This window comes from Oncorhynchus nerka, linkage group LG15 (assembly GCF_034236695.1).
Source record: "Oncorhynchus nerka isolate Pitt River linkage group LG15, Oner_Uvic_2.0, whole genome shotgun sequence".
NCBI classification, from domain to species: Eukaryota; Metazoa; Chordata; class Actinopteri; order Salmoniformes; family Salmonidae; genus Oncorhynchus; species Oncorhynchus nerka.
Window position 1 is genome coordinate 78,516,710 of NC_088410.1, and position 15,846 is coordinate 78,532,555.

At 44.6% G+C, this 15,846-nt stretch overlaps 1 protein-coding gene across 1 annotated transcript in view; it reads right to left on the reverse strand.

Annotated features, from left to right (window-relative positions):
• The window catches only part of LOC115143339 (6-phosphofructo-2-kinase/fructose-2,6-bisphosphatase 4-like), a 45,956-nt gene extending 32,206 nt beyond the window's left edge, over positions 1 to 13,750 (reverse strand). Inside the window, exon 1 of the mRNA XM_029683652.2 lies at positions 13,592 to 13,750. Coding sequence (XP_029539512.1) covers positions 13,592 to 13,643 — 52 coding nt within the window. The 5' untranslated portion in view covers positions 13,644 to 13,750. The remainder of the gene's footprint in view (positions 1 to 13,591) is intronic.
• Positions 13,751 to 15,846: the final 2,096 nt, after the last annotated feature.

Here is a 15,846-nt window from a genome sequence, read left to right on the forward strand (position 1 = left end):
TCCTGTACTCCCTTTCACCCACGACTGCGTGGCCAAACACGACTCCAACACCATCATTAAGTTTGCTGACGACACAGCAGTGGTAGGCCTGATCACAGACAACAATGAGACAGCTTATAGGGAGGAGGTCAGAGACCTGGCAGTGTGGTGCCAGGACAACAACCTCTCCCTCAATGTGAGCAAGACAAAGGATCTGATCATGGACTACAGGAAAAGGCAGGCCAAACAGGCCCCCATTAACATCGACAGGGGTGTAGTGGAGCGGGTCGAGAGTTTCAAGATCCTTGGTGTCCACATAACCAACCAACTATCCTGGTCCAAACACACCAAGACAGTCGTGAAGAGGGCACGACAACACCTTTTCCCCCCAGGAGACTGAAAAGATCTGGCATGGGTCCCCAGATCCTCAAAAACATCTATAGATGCACCATCGAGAGCATCCTGACCGGTTGCATCACCGCCTGGTATGGCAACTGCTCAGCATCAGACCATAAGGCGCTATAGAGGGTAGTGCGTACAACCCAGTACATCACTGGGGCCAAGCTTCCTGCCATCCAGGACCTATATAATAGGCAGTGTCAGAGGAAAGCCCAAAAAATTGTCTGAGACTCCAGTCACCCAAGTCATAGACTGTTTTCTCTGCTACCGCACGGCAAGCGGTACCAGAGGACCAAGTGTAGGACCAAAAGGCTCCTTAACAGCTTCTACCCCCAAGCCATAAGACTGCTGAACAATTAATCAAATGGCCACCATTTACACGGACACCCCTCTCCATTTGTTTTGTACACTGCTGCTACTCTCTGCATAGTCACTTCACCCCTACCTACATGTACAAATGACCTAGACTAACCTGTACCCCCACACACTGACTCGGTACCCCCTGTATATAGCCTCGTTATTGTTATTTTATTGTGTTACTTTTTAAATTATCTTTTACTTTAGTTTATTTGGTAAATATTTTATTAAGTCTTCTTGAACTGCACCGTTGGTTAAGGAAATGTAAGTAAGCATTTCATGGTAAGGTCTACACTTGCTGTATTCGGCACGTGACACATAACGTTTGATTTGATTTGAAATAGCTGAATCCACTAATTTCAAGGGGTGTCCAGATACTTTTATATGTATAGTGTAAATAACTTTAGGCCTTGCCTTTGGTACTTTGGCTTTCCTTGTTATGGTCACTATAGCCAATGGGAATTGATATTGCTTGGGAGCATAGCTCTGCAGCATTGGTGAAGATATGATCAATACAAGTGGATGTCACAGATCCAACACTATTGGTATACACTCTAGTTGGTTGAATGATAACCTGGGTCATGTTGGCATTAGTCACAGTAAGAAGCTTCCTCTTGAGAGGACAACTAGATGATAACCAGTCGATGTTCAGGTCACCAAGAAAATACATTTCTCTGTTAGCATCTCAGAGACCTTATTGAAAATCACACACATATTCTCTAGACACTGAGAGTTTGCACTTGGTGGGCTATAGCAGCACCCTAAAAGAAGAGGCTACAGATGAGGCCAGAGAACCTGCAACCACAGCACGCCTACTTCATTTGTCATGAGATCCTCTCTGAGCTTTACAGAAATATGGCTTTTAAAAATAAACATTTTTTTAAACATTTTTGCAAATGTATAAAAAAATTAACTTGGAAATATCACATTTACATAAGTATTCAAACCCTTTACTCAGTACTTTTTGAAGCATTTTTGGTGGCAATTACAGCCTCGAGTCTGCTTGGGTATGACAAGCTGGCCTCTCTGGAAGTTAACCTATGGTGTAGGGTACAAGCTTGGCACACCTGTATTTGGGCAATTTCTCCCATTCTTCTCTGCAGATCCTCTCAAGCTCTGTCAGGTTGGATGGGGAGTGTTGCTGCAGAGCTATTTTAGCCAGCAGCATACCACCCTGCATACCACTGCTTGCTTGCTTCTGAAGCTAAGCAGGCTTGTTCCTGGTCAGTCCCTGGATGGGAGACCAGATGCTGCTGGAAGTGGTGTTGGAGGGCCAGTAGGAGCCACTCTTTCCTCTGGTCTAAAAAAAAATCCCAATTCCCCAGGGCAGTGATTGGGGACGCTGCCCTGTGTAGGGTGCCGTCCTTCGGCTGGGACGTTAAACGGGTGTCCTGACTCTCTGAGGTCATTAAAGATCCCATGGCACTTATTGTAAGAGTAGGGGTGTTAACCCTGGTGTCCTGGCTAAATTCCCAATAAATTCCCAAACCATCACAGTCACCTAATAATCCCCAGTTTACAATTGGCTCATTTATCCCCCTCCTCTCCCCTGTAACTATTCCCCAGGTCGTTGCTGTCAATGAGAATGTGTTCTCAGTCAACTTACCTGTTAAAATAACGGATAAATATTTTCAGGTCTCTCCAGAGATGTTAGTCCGGGCTGAGTGGCTGAGCCACTCAAGGACATTCAGACTTGACTCCTGTGTTGTCTTGGCTGTGTGCTTAGGGTCATTGTCCTGTTGGAGGTGAACCTTTCTCTCGATCTTGACTAGTCTCCCAGTCCCTGCCGCTGAAAAACATCCCCACAGCATGGTGCTGCCACCACTATGCTTTCCCGTAGAGATGGTGGCAGGTTTCCTCCAGACGTGATGCATCAGAAAAAATAATCTTGTTTCTCATGGTTTGAGAGTCATTAAGTGCCATTAAGTGGGCTGTCATGTACCTTTTACTGAGGAGTGGCTTCCGTCTGGCCACTCTACCATAAAGGCCTGATTGGTGGACTGCTGCAGAGATGGTTGTCCTCTGGAAGGTTCTCCCATCTCCACAGAGGAACTCTGGAGCTCTGTCAGAGTGACCATCGGTTCTTGGTCACGTCCCTGACCAATGCCCGTCTCCCCTGATTGCTCAGTTTGGCCGGGTGGCCAACTCTAGGAAGAGTCTTGGTGATTCCAAACTTCTTCCATTTAAGAATGAAGGAGGCCACTGTGTTCTTGGGGACCTTCAATGCTGCAGACATTTTTTGGTACCCTTCCCCAGATCTGTGTCCAATCTGGAAGGGGCCCAATGTTATCTGGTGGAGCCAGCCTCTCTGGAAGGGGCTCCATGGTGCAGGGTGGAGCTGGCCTCTCTGGAAGTTAACCTATGGTGTAGGGTGGAGCTGGTCTTTTTTGGAAGGGGCCCGATGGTACAGGCTGGAGATAGCCTCTCTGGATGAGGCCTGGTGGTGTAGGGTGGAGCAGGCCTCTCTGGATGAGGCCTGGTGGTGTAGGGTAGAGCTGGCCTCTCTGGATGTGGCCTGGTGGTGTAGGGTGGAGCTGGCCTCTCTGGATGTGGCCTGGTGGTGAAGGGTAGAGCAGGCCTCTCTGGATGGGGCCTGGTGGTGAAGGGTAGAGCAGGCCTCTCTGGATGTGGCCTGGTGGTGAAGGGTGGAGCTGGCCTCTCTGGATGTGGCCTGGTAGTGAAGGGTAGAGCTGGCCTCTCTGGATGTGGCCTGGTGGTGAAGGGTAGAGCAGGCCTCTCTGGATGTGGCCTGGTGGTGAAGGGTAGAGCTGGCCTCTCTGGATGTGGCCTGGTGGTGATGTGGCCTGGTGGTAGAGCAGGCCTCTCTGGATGTGGCCTGGTGGTGTGAAGGGTAGAGCAGGCATCTCTGGATGTGGCCTGGTGGTGAAGGGTGGAGCTGGCCTCTCTGGATGTGGCCTGGTGGTGAAGGGTAGAGCTGGCCTCTCTGGATGTGGCCTGGTAGTGTAGGGTAGAGCTGGCCTCTCTGGATGTGGCCTGGTGGTGAAGGGTAGAGCAGGCCTCTCTGGATGTGGCCTGGTGGTGAAGGGTGGAGCTGGCCTCTCTGGATGTGGCCTGGTGGTGAAGGGTAGAGCTGGCCTCTCTGGATGTGGCCTGGTAGTATAGGGTAGAGCTGGCCTCTCTGGTTGTGGCCTGGTGGTGAAGGGTAGTGCTGGCCTCTCTGGATGTGGCCTGGTAGTGTAGGGTAGAGCAGGCCTCTCTGGATGTGGCCTGGTGGTGTAGGGTAGAGCAGGCCTCTCTGGATGAGGCCTGGTGGTGTAGGGTAGAGCTGGCCTCTCTGGATGTGGCCTGGTGGTGTAGGGTAGAGCTGGCCTCTCTGGATGTGGCCTGGTGGTGAAGGGTGGAGCTGTCCTCTCTGGATGTGGCCTGGTGGTGTAGGGTAGAGCTGGCCTCTCTGGATGTGGCCTGGTGGTGTAGGGTGGAGCTGGCCTCTCTGGATGTGGGTTGGTGGTGTAGGGTAGAGCTGGCCTCTCTGGATGTGGCCTGGTGGTGTAGGGTGGTGCTGGACTCTCTGAGTGGGGGCTGGTGGTTGTAATCTTGGAGGATGTATGGCAAAGTTCCTCTTATTTGGGTTTTTGCTTTGTCCCAGAGGAGTTTCTTTCAGTTCCTAGCAAACACCTTGACACCCTGCTTGTTCAAGTGTACTAGGTCGTACATCATCTGGGGGTGAATGTCACGGTGGATCACCAGGTAAACATTGTCCAAGTGAGCACAGCCTCTAGACAAATAATTGTTGTTGCTTTGAATAATGTGGAAGGGCACAGCTCCATGTGGCAACAGGGTAGACATAGTGATTTTGGTGTTAGGAAATCTCTTTGCATCTCTGGCTGCCACAGGTCCTCTCATTGCCATCAAATTATTTGGCTCCCGAGTGGTGCAGCGGTCTAAGGCACTGCGTCTCAGTGCAAGAGGCATCACTACAGTCCCTGGTATCGAATCCAGGCTGTATCACATCCGGCCGGGATGGGGAGTCCCATAGGGCAGCGCACAATTGGCCCAGCGTCGTCCGGATTTGGCTGGGGTAGGCTGTCATTATAATATTTGCCCCATTTCATTTGTTTCTTGACAGACTTTTCAAGACACTTGGTGTTGTTGGTCACCATAGCTTTCTGACTGACATGCCAGGGAATAGCAGTTTCTGTCTGAGAAATGTCCCATTGGAGTCACATTAAAAATGAAGGCAATAGGGTGCTCTGCTGCTGTTGTGGGGTGGGGACCACAGATGGCCTTTCGTTCCTCTCTTCTGGCGCTGGTGCTCTGGGGCTGGGATGTAAAGATCTTGGGGAGGTCGGGTCAGACCTGATTACTGACCTCATGTAGTGAGTCTGTGTGAGTTCCGGAGGTTCAATACGTGGTACTGCTGATGAGGGGATGTGAGGGTGTGATAGTGAGGGTTGTGGTAGGCTCCAGTTGTTCTCTTAGAGTGTGGATGGTGGTGTCTCTGTGTTGTAGCAATTATATGACTGCTGACAACTCCCTTTGTAGCTACTCCCTGATGTCAGCTACCTCTCTCCTCGTGATGCTCTAGACCGTTGCCAGCTTCTCTCTCAGCCCCTCCTTATCCTGCCTCAGAACTGTCACCTCACCACACAGCTCATTCACCTCTACATCCAGTAGGGAGATACTCCCAAAGCCTGGAACATGTTGTCGCTCTCCATGTCTGCAAGGGTGGCTTGGTTAGATATGAGAGTGTGGGACTTTAGGAATTAACTGATTTCTCATCAGTCTTCTGATTAATGATGAAGAGTCGATTATCAGGCTCCTGTTCATGAAATACCAAGATTTGTGGACCATTAGTGATTTATCTTTTTCCAACATGGCCAAAATACCTACATGTGGCAGAATAACAAGCAGCAGTATGCTGTGTTGCAGGCTTTGGTTTTCCGATGTATATATTTTGAGGTTGGGTGTTTAGAGCATGGGGCGCACCAATTGGTGTCACCTCATTAGTCAGTATGTGTTACACCTGTGTTGGTTTGTCATCTCGTTAGTGGGAAGGTGTTTCACCTGTGCTGGCCCAGGTTATATTTAAGAGTGGTTGGCCAGGCACTCCAGTTGTTTTGAGAGATGTGGAGAGTTAACACCTTTAGTTGGCACGGCTGATTTTAATTTATAGACGATCAATCCTTTATCTGATCTTCACTGGTTTTGTTTTGCTCCACTTTTTGGTTTGCGTCCTCACTTTAAGTTTGGTATGGGGTTTTATTTTGTTTGCCTGTTCTTGGGCAAATTTAGTGGGTGCTCAAGGTGGGTGTCTTTTAGGTCCCAGTTGTTGCTAGACAACTTTCAATGGACACACATGAGTGTCTTTCACAACTCCTCCTAAAACCCCACTTGTTTTGGTTGTTGTCAGTGACTTTTAGTTTCCGTTTGAGTAACAATTTATGGTTTTCTTGCTGGGGAACATGACATCTGTAAAGAAGAGCAGGTCAGAGATTGCCTTGTCTCCAATTAGAGTATAATCAGTAAGCAATGTCTCTGGATTTTTCCCTCTTAACTTTTGTTTGATGCTGTTTACAATGTCCAGAGTTCTGTTCAGTTGTTAGATTAAATGGAATGGGCCAAGTTCCTGCTAATATTGCCATTTGTTATTTTTAGAATTTGAGCATTGATGCAAGTAACTTTGAAATAATGATTTTTTTTAATAAGAAGAAATGTTAGGATACCATGAAAAGTTAGGATACCATGAGTATCCTAACTATAGTTTATTTAACTTAACTAGGCATGTCAGTAAAGAACAAATTCTTATTTACAATGACAACCTACCAAAAGGCCTCCTGCGGGGACGGGGGCTGATCGTTAGGTAAACCAATAGATGCCAAGTCTTTCAGTGCATGTATCCTCCAAAGATGGAGTGGGACAGTTCATGGCTTGATCAGAGGAAGGTTGGTTAGGGAGATGGTTATGAAGTCTGGTGACGATCATGTAGAGGGCTACTCTGGGAACCACTGAGTTGTGTAGCTACTGCACTAATGAAAATATCAAGCTATTAAATGTGTAATTTAGGGCAATTAACACTGTTCACACCAACTACGATGTCCAGAATCATCCTACCTTATGTGCTTGTTTAGATCTTGTTTCCTTTTCAATACCTTGTACTGTCGTTCCTTTAGAAATCTTTCAGAAACCCTCCAAATTAATTCCTTTTTTCTGTTGGTTTTATCCTCTCTCGTTGTGCTCATGTCCTAGTCCCTCAATCCTGCTCTTGTTGCTTCTTGCCAGATCAAGTAGACTAGCAAGCATGCATAGCCAGGTTGATCAATCTCAATCAATTTTCTCAAATGAAAAATATCTCCAGATGTGGAGAAAGCACTCCATTGAAACAACCATACTGTTCCCAAAAAACTAAATGATTGAATCATTTTAAGAATGAGGAGGAGCCTAACTGCTGCTGCTCAGATGGGGTTGAGGTGATTGAGGTAATATGTACATATAGGTAGGGGGGAAAGTGACTAGTCAATCAGGATAGATAAGAGTAGCTGCAGTGAGAGTATGTGTCTATTGGAGTGTAGTGTGTGGGTAGAGCCAGTGCAACAACAAAAAAGGGGGTCAATGCAAATAGTCTGGGTAGCCATATGATTAACTGTTCAGTGGTCTTATGGCTTGAGGGTAGAAGCTATTCAGATAGACTGTAGGCTGCTACAGACAGGGAAATAATGGTACACGTATAACTCACAAGATATACATCTTAACACTAAATATATAGATGTTACAGTGTAAAACCATAGCGTAAAACAAATATGGGAGCTATACTTTAAGAGTTGTTTTGTACAAAACTGTTCAAACCACAATGGTGAGATAATTAGCTAATGGGTAAATACCAAAGTAATATTGTAATGCTTGCATGACCTCAGGATACCAACAGGTTCAGTGTTTGTGAATAACTTGTATCTCAATCCCAAACAAAAGGGTGCACCTCTCCAATACAGGTAGTGTTTGTCCATAAGATGGCAGCATTGGGCTAGCTAAGCTTAAGATTTTGAAGCATTGATAGTACATTATACTGGATGGTGGATCAGAAGACCTGATAACACACAATAGCCCATGGATGCACAATGTTCAGAAGTGGGCACATAGTGGGCACACCTCATAGTGATTATAATTGGTACTAAAAAGGTCATAACGGTAATGAATATGAAAATAACCTCTCACTCAATGTCAACAAAACAAAGGAGCTGATCGTGGACTTCAGGAAACAGCAGAGGGAGCACCCCCCCTATCTACATCGACGGGACAGCAGTGGAGAAGGTGGAAAGTTTCAAGTTCCTCGGGGTACACATCACTGACAAACTGAAATGGTCCACCCACACAGACAGTGTGGTGAAAAAGGCGCAACAGCACCTCTTCAACCTCAGGAGGCTGAAGAAATTTGGCGTGGCACCTAAAACCCTCACAAACATTCATAGATGCACAAACGAAAGCAACCTGTCGGGCTGTATCACCACCTGGTACGGAAACTGCACCGCCAGCAACCGCAGGGCTCTCCAGGTGGTGGTGCGGTCTGCCCAACGCATAATCAGGGGGAAACTACCTGCCCTCCTGGACACCTACAGCACCCGATGTCACAGGAAGGACTAAAAGATCATCAAGGACAACAACCACCCAGGCCACTGCTTGTTCACCCCGCTATCATCAGGGTGAAGGTGAGGTTAGAACAGGTGTATCAAAGCTGGGACCAAGAGACTGAAAAACAGCCATCAGACAATTAAATAGCCATCACTAGCACATTAGAGGCAGCTGCCCTATACATAGACTTGAAATCACTGGCCACTTTAATAATTGGAACACTGGTCACTATAATAATGTTTACATATTGTGCATTACTCATCTCATATAAACTCAGCAAAAAAAGAAACATCCCTTTTTCAGGACCCTGTCTTTCAAAGATAATTCGTAAAAATCCAAATAACTTCACAGATCTTCATTGTAAAGGGTTTAAACACTGTTTAATGAACATGCACCTGTGGAACGGTCGTTAAGACACTAACAGCTTACAGACGGTAGGCAATTAAGGTCACAGTTATGAAAAAGAGGACTTTCTACTGACTCTGAAAAACACCAAAAGAAAGATGTCCAGGGTCCCTGCTCATCTACGTGAACGTGCCTTAGGCATGCTGCAAGGAGGCATGAGGACTACCGATGTCGCCAGGGCAATAAATTGCAATGTACTGTGAGATGCCTAAGATAGCGCTACAGGGAGACAAGGCCTCTAGAAGTGCAAGTGCTATAAAACACAAAATATTCATTAATATGCTGTAATGTTTGCAAACACTTTACCTAGAAGGCAATCTGCTTGCACCAATCCTTTGTAATTACAGTAAAATACTGTGGAAATACAAACCCCTCCCATCAACCAATTTCATTCATCCATTCATTCAATAATTCTGATTAAGGTAGCATTTACTTTTTTACAAAATAATAGTCCATTTTACTGTACTTGCTTTGATACCATATGTACCAAGTGTACTGTAATATGAAATATAGAATTTTACTTGCCACAGAGCTGCCTGTAAGATACTGTCAAATTCACGGTAAACTCTTTACAATGTGCCCCTGACAGAGATTTGCCCTTTTATAATTATTGTTTGTGCATTCTGTAGTGTAGATTCTCTAACCAGTCCAATACTACCACTCCACATTCTTTGGAGCTAACAAACCTGATTTGTCAGCGTCAATCTGGTTATGACAAGGTTTGACTTCAAACAGTAAGCTTTAGTCACTACACTTTAAAGGGGTTGCCCAGAATTGTAAGTTATAGGCAGCTAGCGGCATGTAAGTTACTGTATTTCATACTGAAGTACACCTACTGTAATATTAATACAGTATCAAAGCAAGTACTGTGTAATGACAGTTTGACACACAGTACAATACTGTAAAAAAGTCAATGCTACTGTAATGAATGAATTAAATTAAATTAATTTAGGTGAGATGGGGTTATTAATTCACAGTATTTACATGGGATTGGTGCAAGCAGGTTGGCTGCTATAGTCAGGAGTTCCTTGCGAGCACCACATCTATTTCTATGGGCACAAGCACTGTTCATGACACAAACTGTTCACACCCCTCTTGTTGGCGAAGATAACATTTTGCAGGTTTAAAGCTAATTTCCTGCAATTCTACACATTTTGTCATGGGGTACAGAGAACATATTGGGAAAGAGGATACCTAGTCAGTTGTACAACTGAACGCATTCAACTGAAATGTTAATCGACATCCACGACCTCGACACCCGGGGTTTTGCAGTTTTAAATCAAATTTTCTTGCAATTCTATACATTTTATCCATGTCTAATGTGCATTCATGTGCTATTTGAATGACTCCAACATTAAAACATCACAACAAAATCTATGGGCTAAAAAAACCTAGTTAAAAAACATTAGCTAACATGGGCTAGTTGATCTGGATATTTCTGACAAGTTATACATAGCTCTCTAAGGTATGCAATTGTAACAGTACAGCTTCCGTCCCTCTCCTCGCCCCTACCTGGGCTTGAACCAGGGACCCTCTGCACACATCAACAACAGCCACCCTCGAAGCATCGTTACCCATCGCACCACAAAATCTGCGGCCCTTGCGGAGCATGGGGAACAACTACTTCAAGGTCTCAGAGCGAGTGACGTCACCCAATTGAAACGCTATTAGCACGCACCACCGCTAACTAGCAAGCCATTTCACATCGGTTACACATTGAATGACATGACAAGAGGAAAACTGATAATGCACTTCCCAATTTCGAAATCTACTATTACAACTTTCAAGAGTAAGTTGTTTGGGAACCACTGTGCTAAGTAATTACAGAATATCAATGAATATTTGGTGTTATATCACTTGCACTTAATAGAGGCCTTAACAAAGGCTTCCAAACATACAGCAACTACAGGGCAAAACAGGTCATGGCAAAATGCTCAACCAATAAAAGTTTACGACTTGCTACCACTCTAAGCTGACTCCTATACATTTTCAACTAAATAAAGGTGAAATAAAAATTGATATCCATATATCAGTTAAAATGTTACAGCATTCTCACTAACTGGTACAACAAATATAGCCTCTTACAAAGCACACCTCTAAATAAGTTAATGAACCAGAAACAACAATATTTGTTTTTGAAGCAAAAGTTTTTTAAATACATTTTTTACCCCCTTTTTCTCCCCAATTTCGTGATCACGATCTTGTCTCGTCGCTGCAACTACCCAACAGGCATGGGAGAGGCGAAGGTCAAGTCATGCGTCCACCGTAACATGACTCGCCAAGCCGCGCTTCTTAACACCCGCTCGCTTAACCCGGAATCCAAAGTGTCGGAGGAAACACCGTTCAACTGACGACCCGAGTCAGCCTGCAGGGGCCTGGCCCACCACAAGGAGTTGCTGGAGCGCAATGAGCCTAGTAAAGCCCCCCCAACCGGTCAAACCCTCCCCTAACCCGGATGATGCTGGGCCAATTGTGGGCTGCCCTGGGACTCCCGGTCATGGCTGGTTGTCAAACGCCAGGCTGTAATGATGCCACAACACTGTGATGCTGTGCCTTAGATCGCTGCGCCACATCGGAGTCTGACACAAAAGGTTTTTGACGCTCCAAAAATATGGTATGTTACTGTAATCTGGGGTGTAATTACAGTACAATTCTTTCCCTGTATTTTCCCACAATTCACTACAATTTACAGTATGCTGTAGTAAAACGTGTCACACAGTATTTCACTGTTGATAATACACAATTTCCCTTTATACATTTTGCCGTTACAGTGTATGTAAATTCCTTGGTTTCTCAACCTGCCAGATAGGTGTGCTTGCCAGGAAGCCTTTTAGCCTGTCATTTATAGTCAAAACATTGGGATAGCACACAGTGAATGCCCTATGAGCAACTAAGGCAGTGAAAACACAATTCATACATAGTTGCCAGTATTGTTTTTGGTGCAGCAGCTGCAACACCACAGTGAGGTGGTTTTCCAAGGATATAAATCAACTCATGACTGAACCTTCTACACTACATTGTATCATGAACAGAAAGTGGGTCTAGCATGGCCCCTCCCACACAACCTGGCCTCAGAGCATTTCATATTATTCTGTACATAAATCCGAAACACTACATTTAGTATGATATGTTATATTTCGTATGGTACATATTAATTTGTGGCGTCCATCACCAATTTCATATGATATGTTACGAATTACAATTTGTATTATATGTTATGAATTTGCAAATGTCCAATATGTTACAATTTTGCAAAACCTACAATGTGTTAAGAATCTGCAAAAAAAATGACATTAGCTAGCTTGCTAGCTAGGTGGCTAACATTATCTAGCTTCCTAATGTTAGCTGGGTTACGGGTTAAGTTTAGGAGTTATGTTAAAGGGTTAAGGTTACGGGTTAGCTAAAAGAGTTAAGGTTAGTGTTAGGGGAAGGGTTAGCTAACATCCTACGTAGTTGCTAAGCAGTTGCAAAGTATCTCAAAAGTAGTAAGTAGTTGAAAAGGTGCTAATTAGCAAAAATTATAAAGTTGTCCGTGATGAGATTCGAACTCGCAACCATTGGGTTGCTAGATCTTCTCGTTATATGTCCAGCCATCCACCCAGACTTAACCATTTGTCTTATGTAACCATACCAAACGTAACATATCATACTCATTCAGGGTCCCGGATTTATGTTTACTAGAATAACGACCCTGGGTTTATAAGCTCGGACATCGACTCTGCCACTTGAGCATGCTTTTGGGACACAGTCGACAGCGCGCTGGACTTCGGGCTAGATGGTCGGGGGTTTGAGGCCTGCTCTATACCTGTTTCATTACATTGGTGTCAGAAGTGGGATCAGACCATGCATCCATGACACTGCGTGTGCTTGGCCAGTGAGCGCAGTTCCTATAAGACGTAGAGTCGCAAGCTAGCGTGAGGACGAGCTCTTTGAAAGGAGGAATTAGTGTAACGACCCTGGGTTTATAAGTGCGGATATCGACTCTGCTGCTTGAGCATGCTTTTGGGGCACAGTCGATCGTGTGCTGGATTTCGTGCTAGAAGGTCGAGGGTTCGAGGCCTGCTCCCTGCCTGTTTCATTACACTATGTTACGTCTAGTGTATGAGACCAGGCTGTCCCACGTCGCAGCTGTCAGGGAGCTTTCGCCCTTAATAGCTCAATGGTTGTGCTAGAAGCAATAACACATAGAAACTCACTTAGCCTAGAAATGCCAAGGTTATCTGTAGCATGTTTACCATATAATATATCGTAACTGTTCCTAAAAAGTCAGTTTATTTGAGTTTAAATTAAAGATTCCAAAGGGGTCTGTGGTTAAAATATCAATTATTTTGCAGAGCCTAAATTCAGCAGACTGTCCTTCCAAATCGGCCCCAAGAAACTATTGCATGTCACTGTCACATTACATTATTACCTTTGTCTGGCAAACACCAGTAATCCTGGTAGCGCCAGGTAGGCTATAGGAATGAATTGTCAAGCTTTGATCACATATTGCAAACTAAATGTACACTTCATCCTATGAAACTATACTGCCTATGTTGAATGAATGGACTTGTACGACTGAGTGGAATCAGTTTCAAATTAAATAGGTGCTCATAGGCAATAAATAACATCTGTTTGCCAGTGTGGTAAAACAATCTGTCGTGAATGTCAATCTTCAAAACGTCTACACTGTAGGTCGTATCGTCGTCACTATAAGGTCATTTTTCAGCGTCAAAACAACACATTGCCTATGACATCTACACTTGTTTACGTCTTCCCGAAAAGCCCATACGTCGTTTTCGGTTGGCTATTCACAGCCCAGTTTTAGTCGAATGTATGCATGCATAGCACATAATAAACCTTATTATCTAAAGTCCAAATTCCTTACCCGTCAGATCCAGATTCTGCGTGCTTTTTGAACGACTGGAGCCTCTCATCATCCCTATTTAGTTCTGGTGTAGCCTACGTTGCGTAGAGGTTGGTTGTGGTGTGTGTGCGTCTGATGTGAAAGGGGCAATCACACGGAAGAAACGTGCCGCAGCCAGTTGAGGTCTAGAGCTGTGCGATACTGTGATGCATGTCGTCTATGCATGCACACACCCACTTCTGCTGGATTGCTTCAGAGTGATTGGGATTCCTCTGTAAGAGGCTCCGGCTGAGTTACTATCCAGCTTCTCAAAATGAACATATTTGAACACATATGATATTTGTCTTATTGTTCACACTGTGTTTCAGCTTGGGCCAGGAAATCAAATTAAATCACAAGACAGTCAGGTAGGAGTTTAGGACAAGTGACTGATGCTGTGTAGCCTACCGAACAATGTGTAAAATGTCCTTAGCCTGCTGCGTTGAATGAGTTACAGGCTATATATAGACTGAGATGTAGGCCAAGGTCTTCCAGTGAGTCTAAGAACTCATTTATTTAAGTTTCCTCTGGGAGATTGTGTTTACCATAGATGGGATCTGAATGAACACATTTTCAGTGCAATACACCTGAACGTTAAGCTGCTGTAGCCTAATCTGAATTTTACGATGACATAGCCTATTGATTTAGTAGCGACACTAAATTAGCTATATGGGTTAAGTGGACACACACGCACACACACACCTAACATTGTGACCCAGCAGCCCAGCAGAGATAACAGTGCAGCACGTGACCCGCCTTTGTGGACTGAAGATTGAGAGAGAGAGATAATTGCAGGGTGCTGTATGTGAGCACAAGATCTAAGGGTAGATAAATGAAGGGGTCATCATAATGGTGAGAGGGAAAGAGACATATGGTAAAAGGCTGATAGGAAGAGATAGAGCAAGTTAGAGAGAGTAGTATAGGGGTCACTGTGCACAATAATGGGGCGGCAGGGTAGCCTAGTGGTTAGAGCGTTGGACTAGTAACCGGAAGGTTGCAAGTTCAAACCCCCATGCTGACAAGGTACAGCACAAATCTGTTGTTCTGTCCCTGAACAGGCAGTTAACCCACTGTTCCTAGGCCGTCATTGAAACTAAAAATTTGTTCTTAACTGACTTACCTAGTTAAATAGAGGTTAAAAAAAATCAATAAAAAATGTCTTGACTCCTCACCACGTCTCCATAAGACCATAGCGATTAGCATCCCTTCGTATCACCTTTCACTTTATCCTACATATTCACCTCCCACACTCTAGCCTCTGGCAGCATTCTGTGTCCAGGGCTGGCTAAACAGGCTGTGTCCAGACCAGTCACTGCTGGAGGCACAATAAATACCACCCATACCCAGTGGCGACCCATCATTCAGGGCAGGTGGGGCAGAGTTACATTAGAAGTGCCCATCCAAGAAGGCTCAAGGTCATTGGCCACAGATACAATGATGCCAAATCACGTTATATCTACAGTAGATTTGATAAGACTGATCATGTCAACATCGTACTTACAAAATCTTAGCAAGCAGTCATCCTCATGAATCAAGTTGACAATCTACTGGCAAATCCTTTTTAATCCTTGTCATAGGAAGAGAAATATTGAAGATAAATTATAGATAAAATGTATCAGTGCTCATTGGCCACTGGACATAAACATTACACAACAAGTTGAAATTCGCAAATTCAACAATGAGTGGTTTGGAAGGAATCAGTGGCTACCTGCAAGCATTGCAAAGCAATCATTAGCCTGCTATTCAGTGGAGTGGTTGTGTGGTCCCAAGTCTAAGATTAACGGTCTCTTTTCCTAGTTTTAAATTATAAACATTCAACATTGGCCATGCTGTTAATGAAGCAAAACAACTGTTAACTTGGAACTGCAAAATCTGACATTAGTGAGTTCCAGAAAACGGTGAACTCGGGAAAAACGAGCTACAACTGGGAAAATACGTTTTGAACTTTCCTCTAACTCGGAATTGTAAATTGGGAACTCGGACCTCTTTGTAGAGCTACGACCTGAAGATCACTGACGTCATCGTGCTTGAAAGCACCATAAATCCAGAGAATGCCAGACTTTGATGACAAAAATTTGCCCATGAAGGACCGCCGCGCCACCTTCTTATTCAAGTGAGCAAGTTGAGTCCAACAGTGTATTGTATGCTGCTGCATAAATGATGTAATATTCCAGGGAGATACCTATACTTTAGCTAAGAAAGTAATACTAAGTGTATGTTGTGTAATAAGCTGTTAG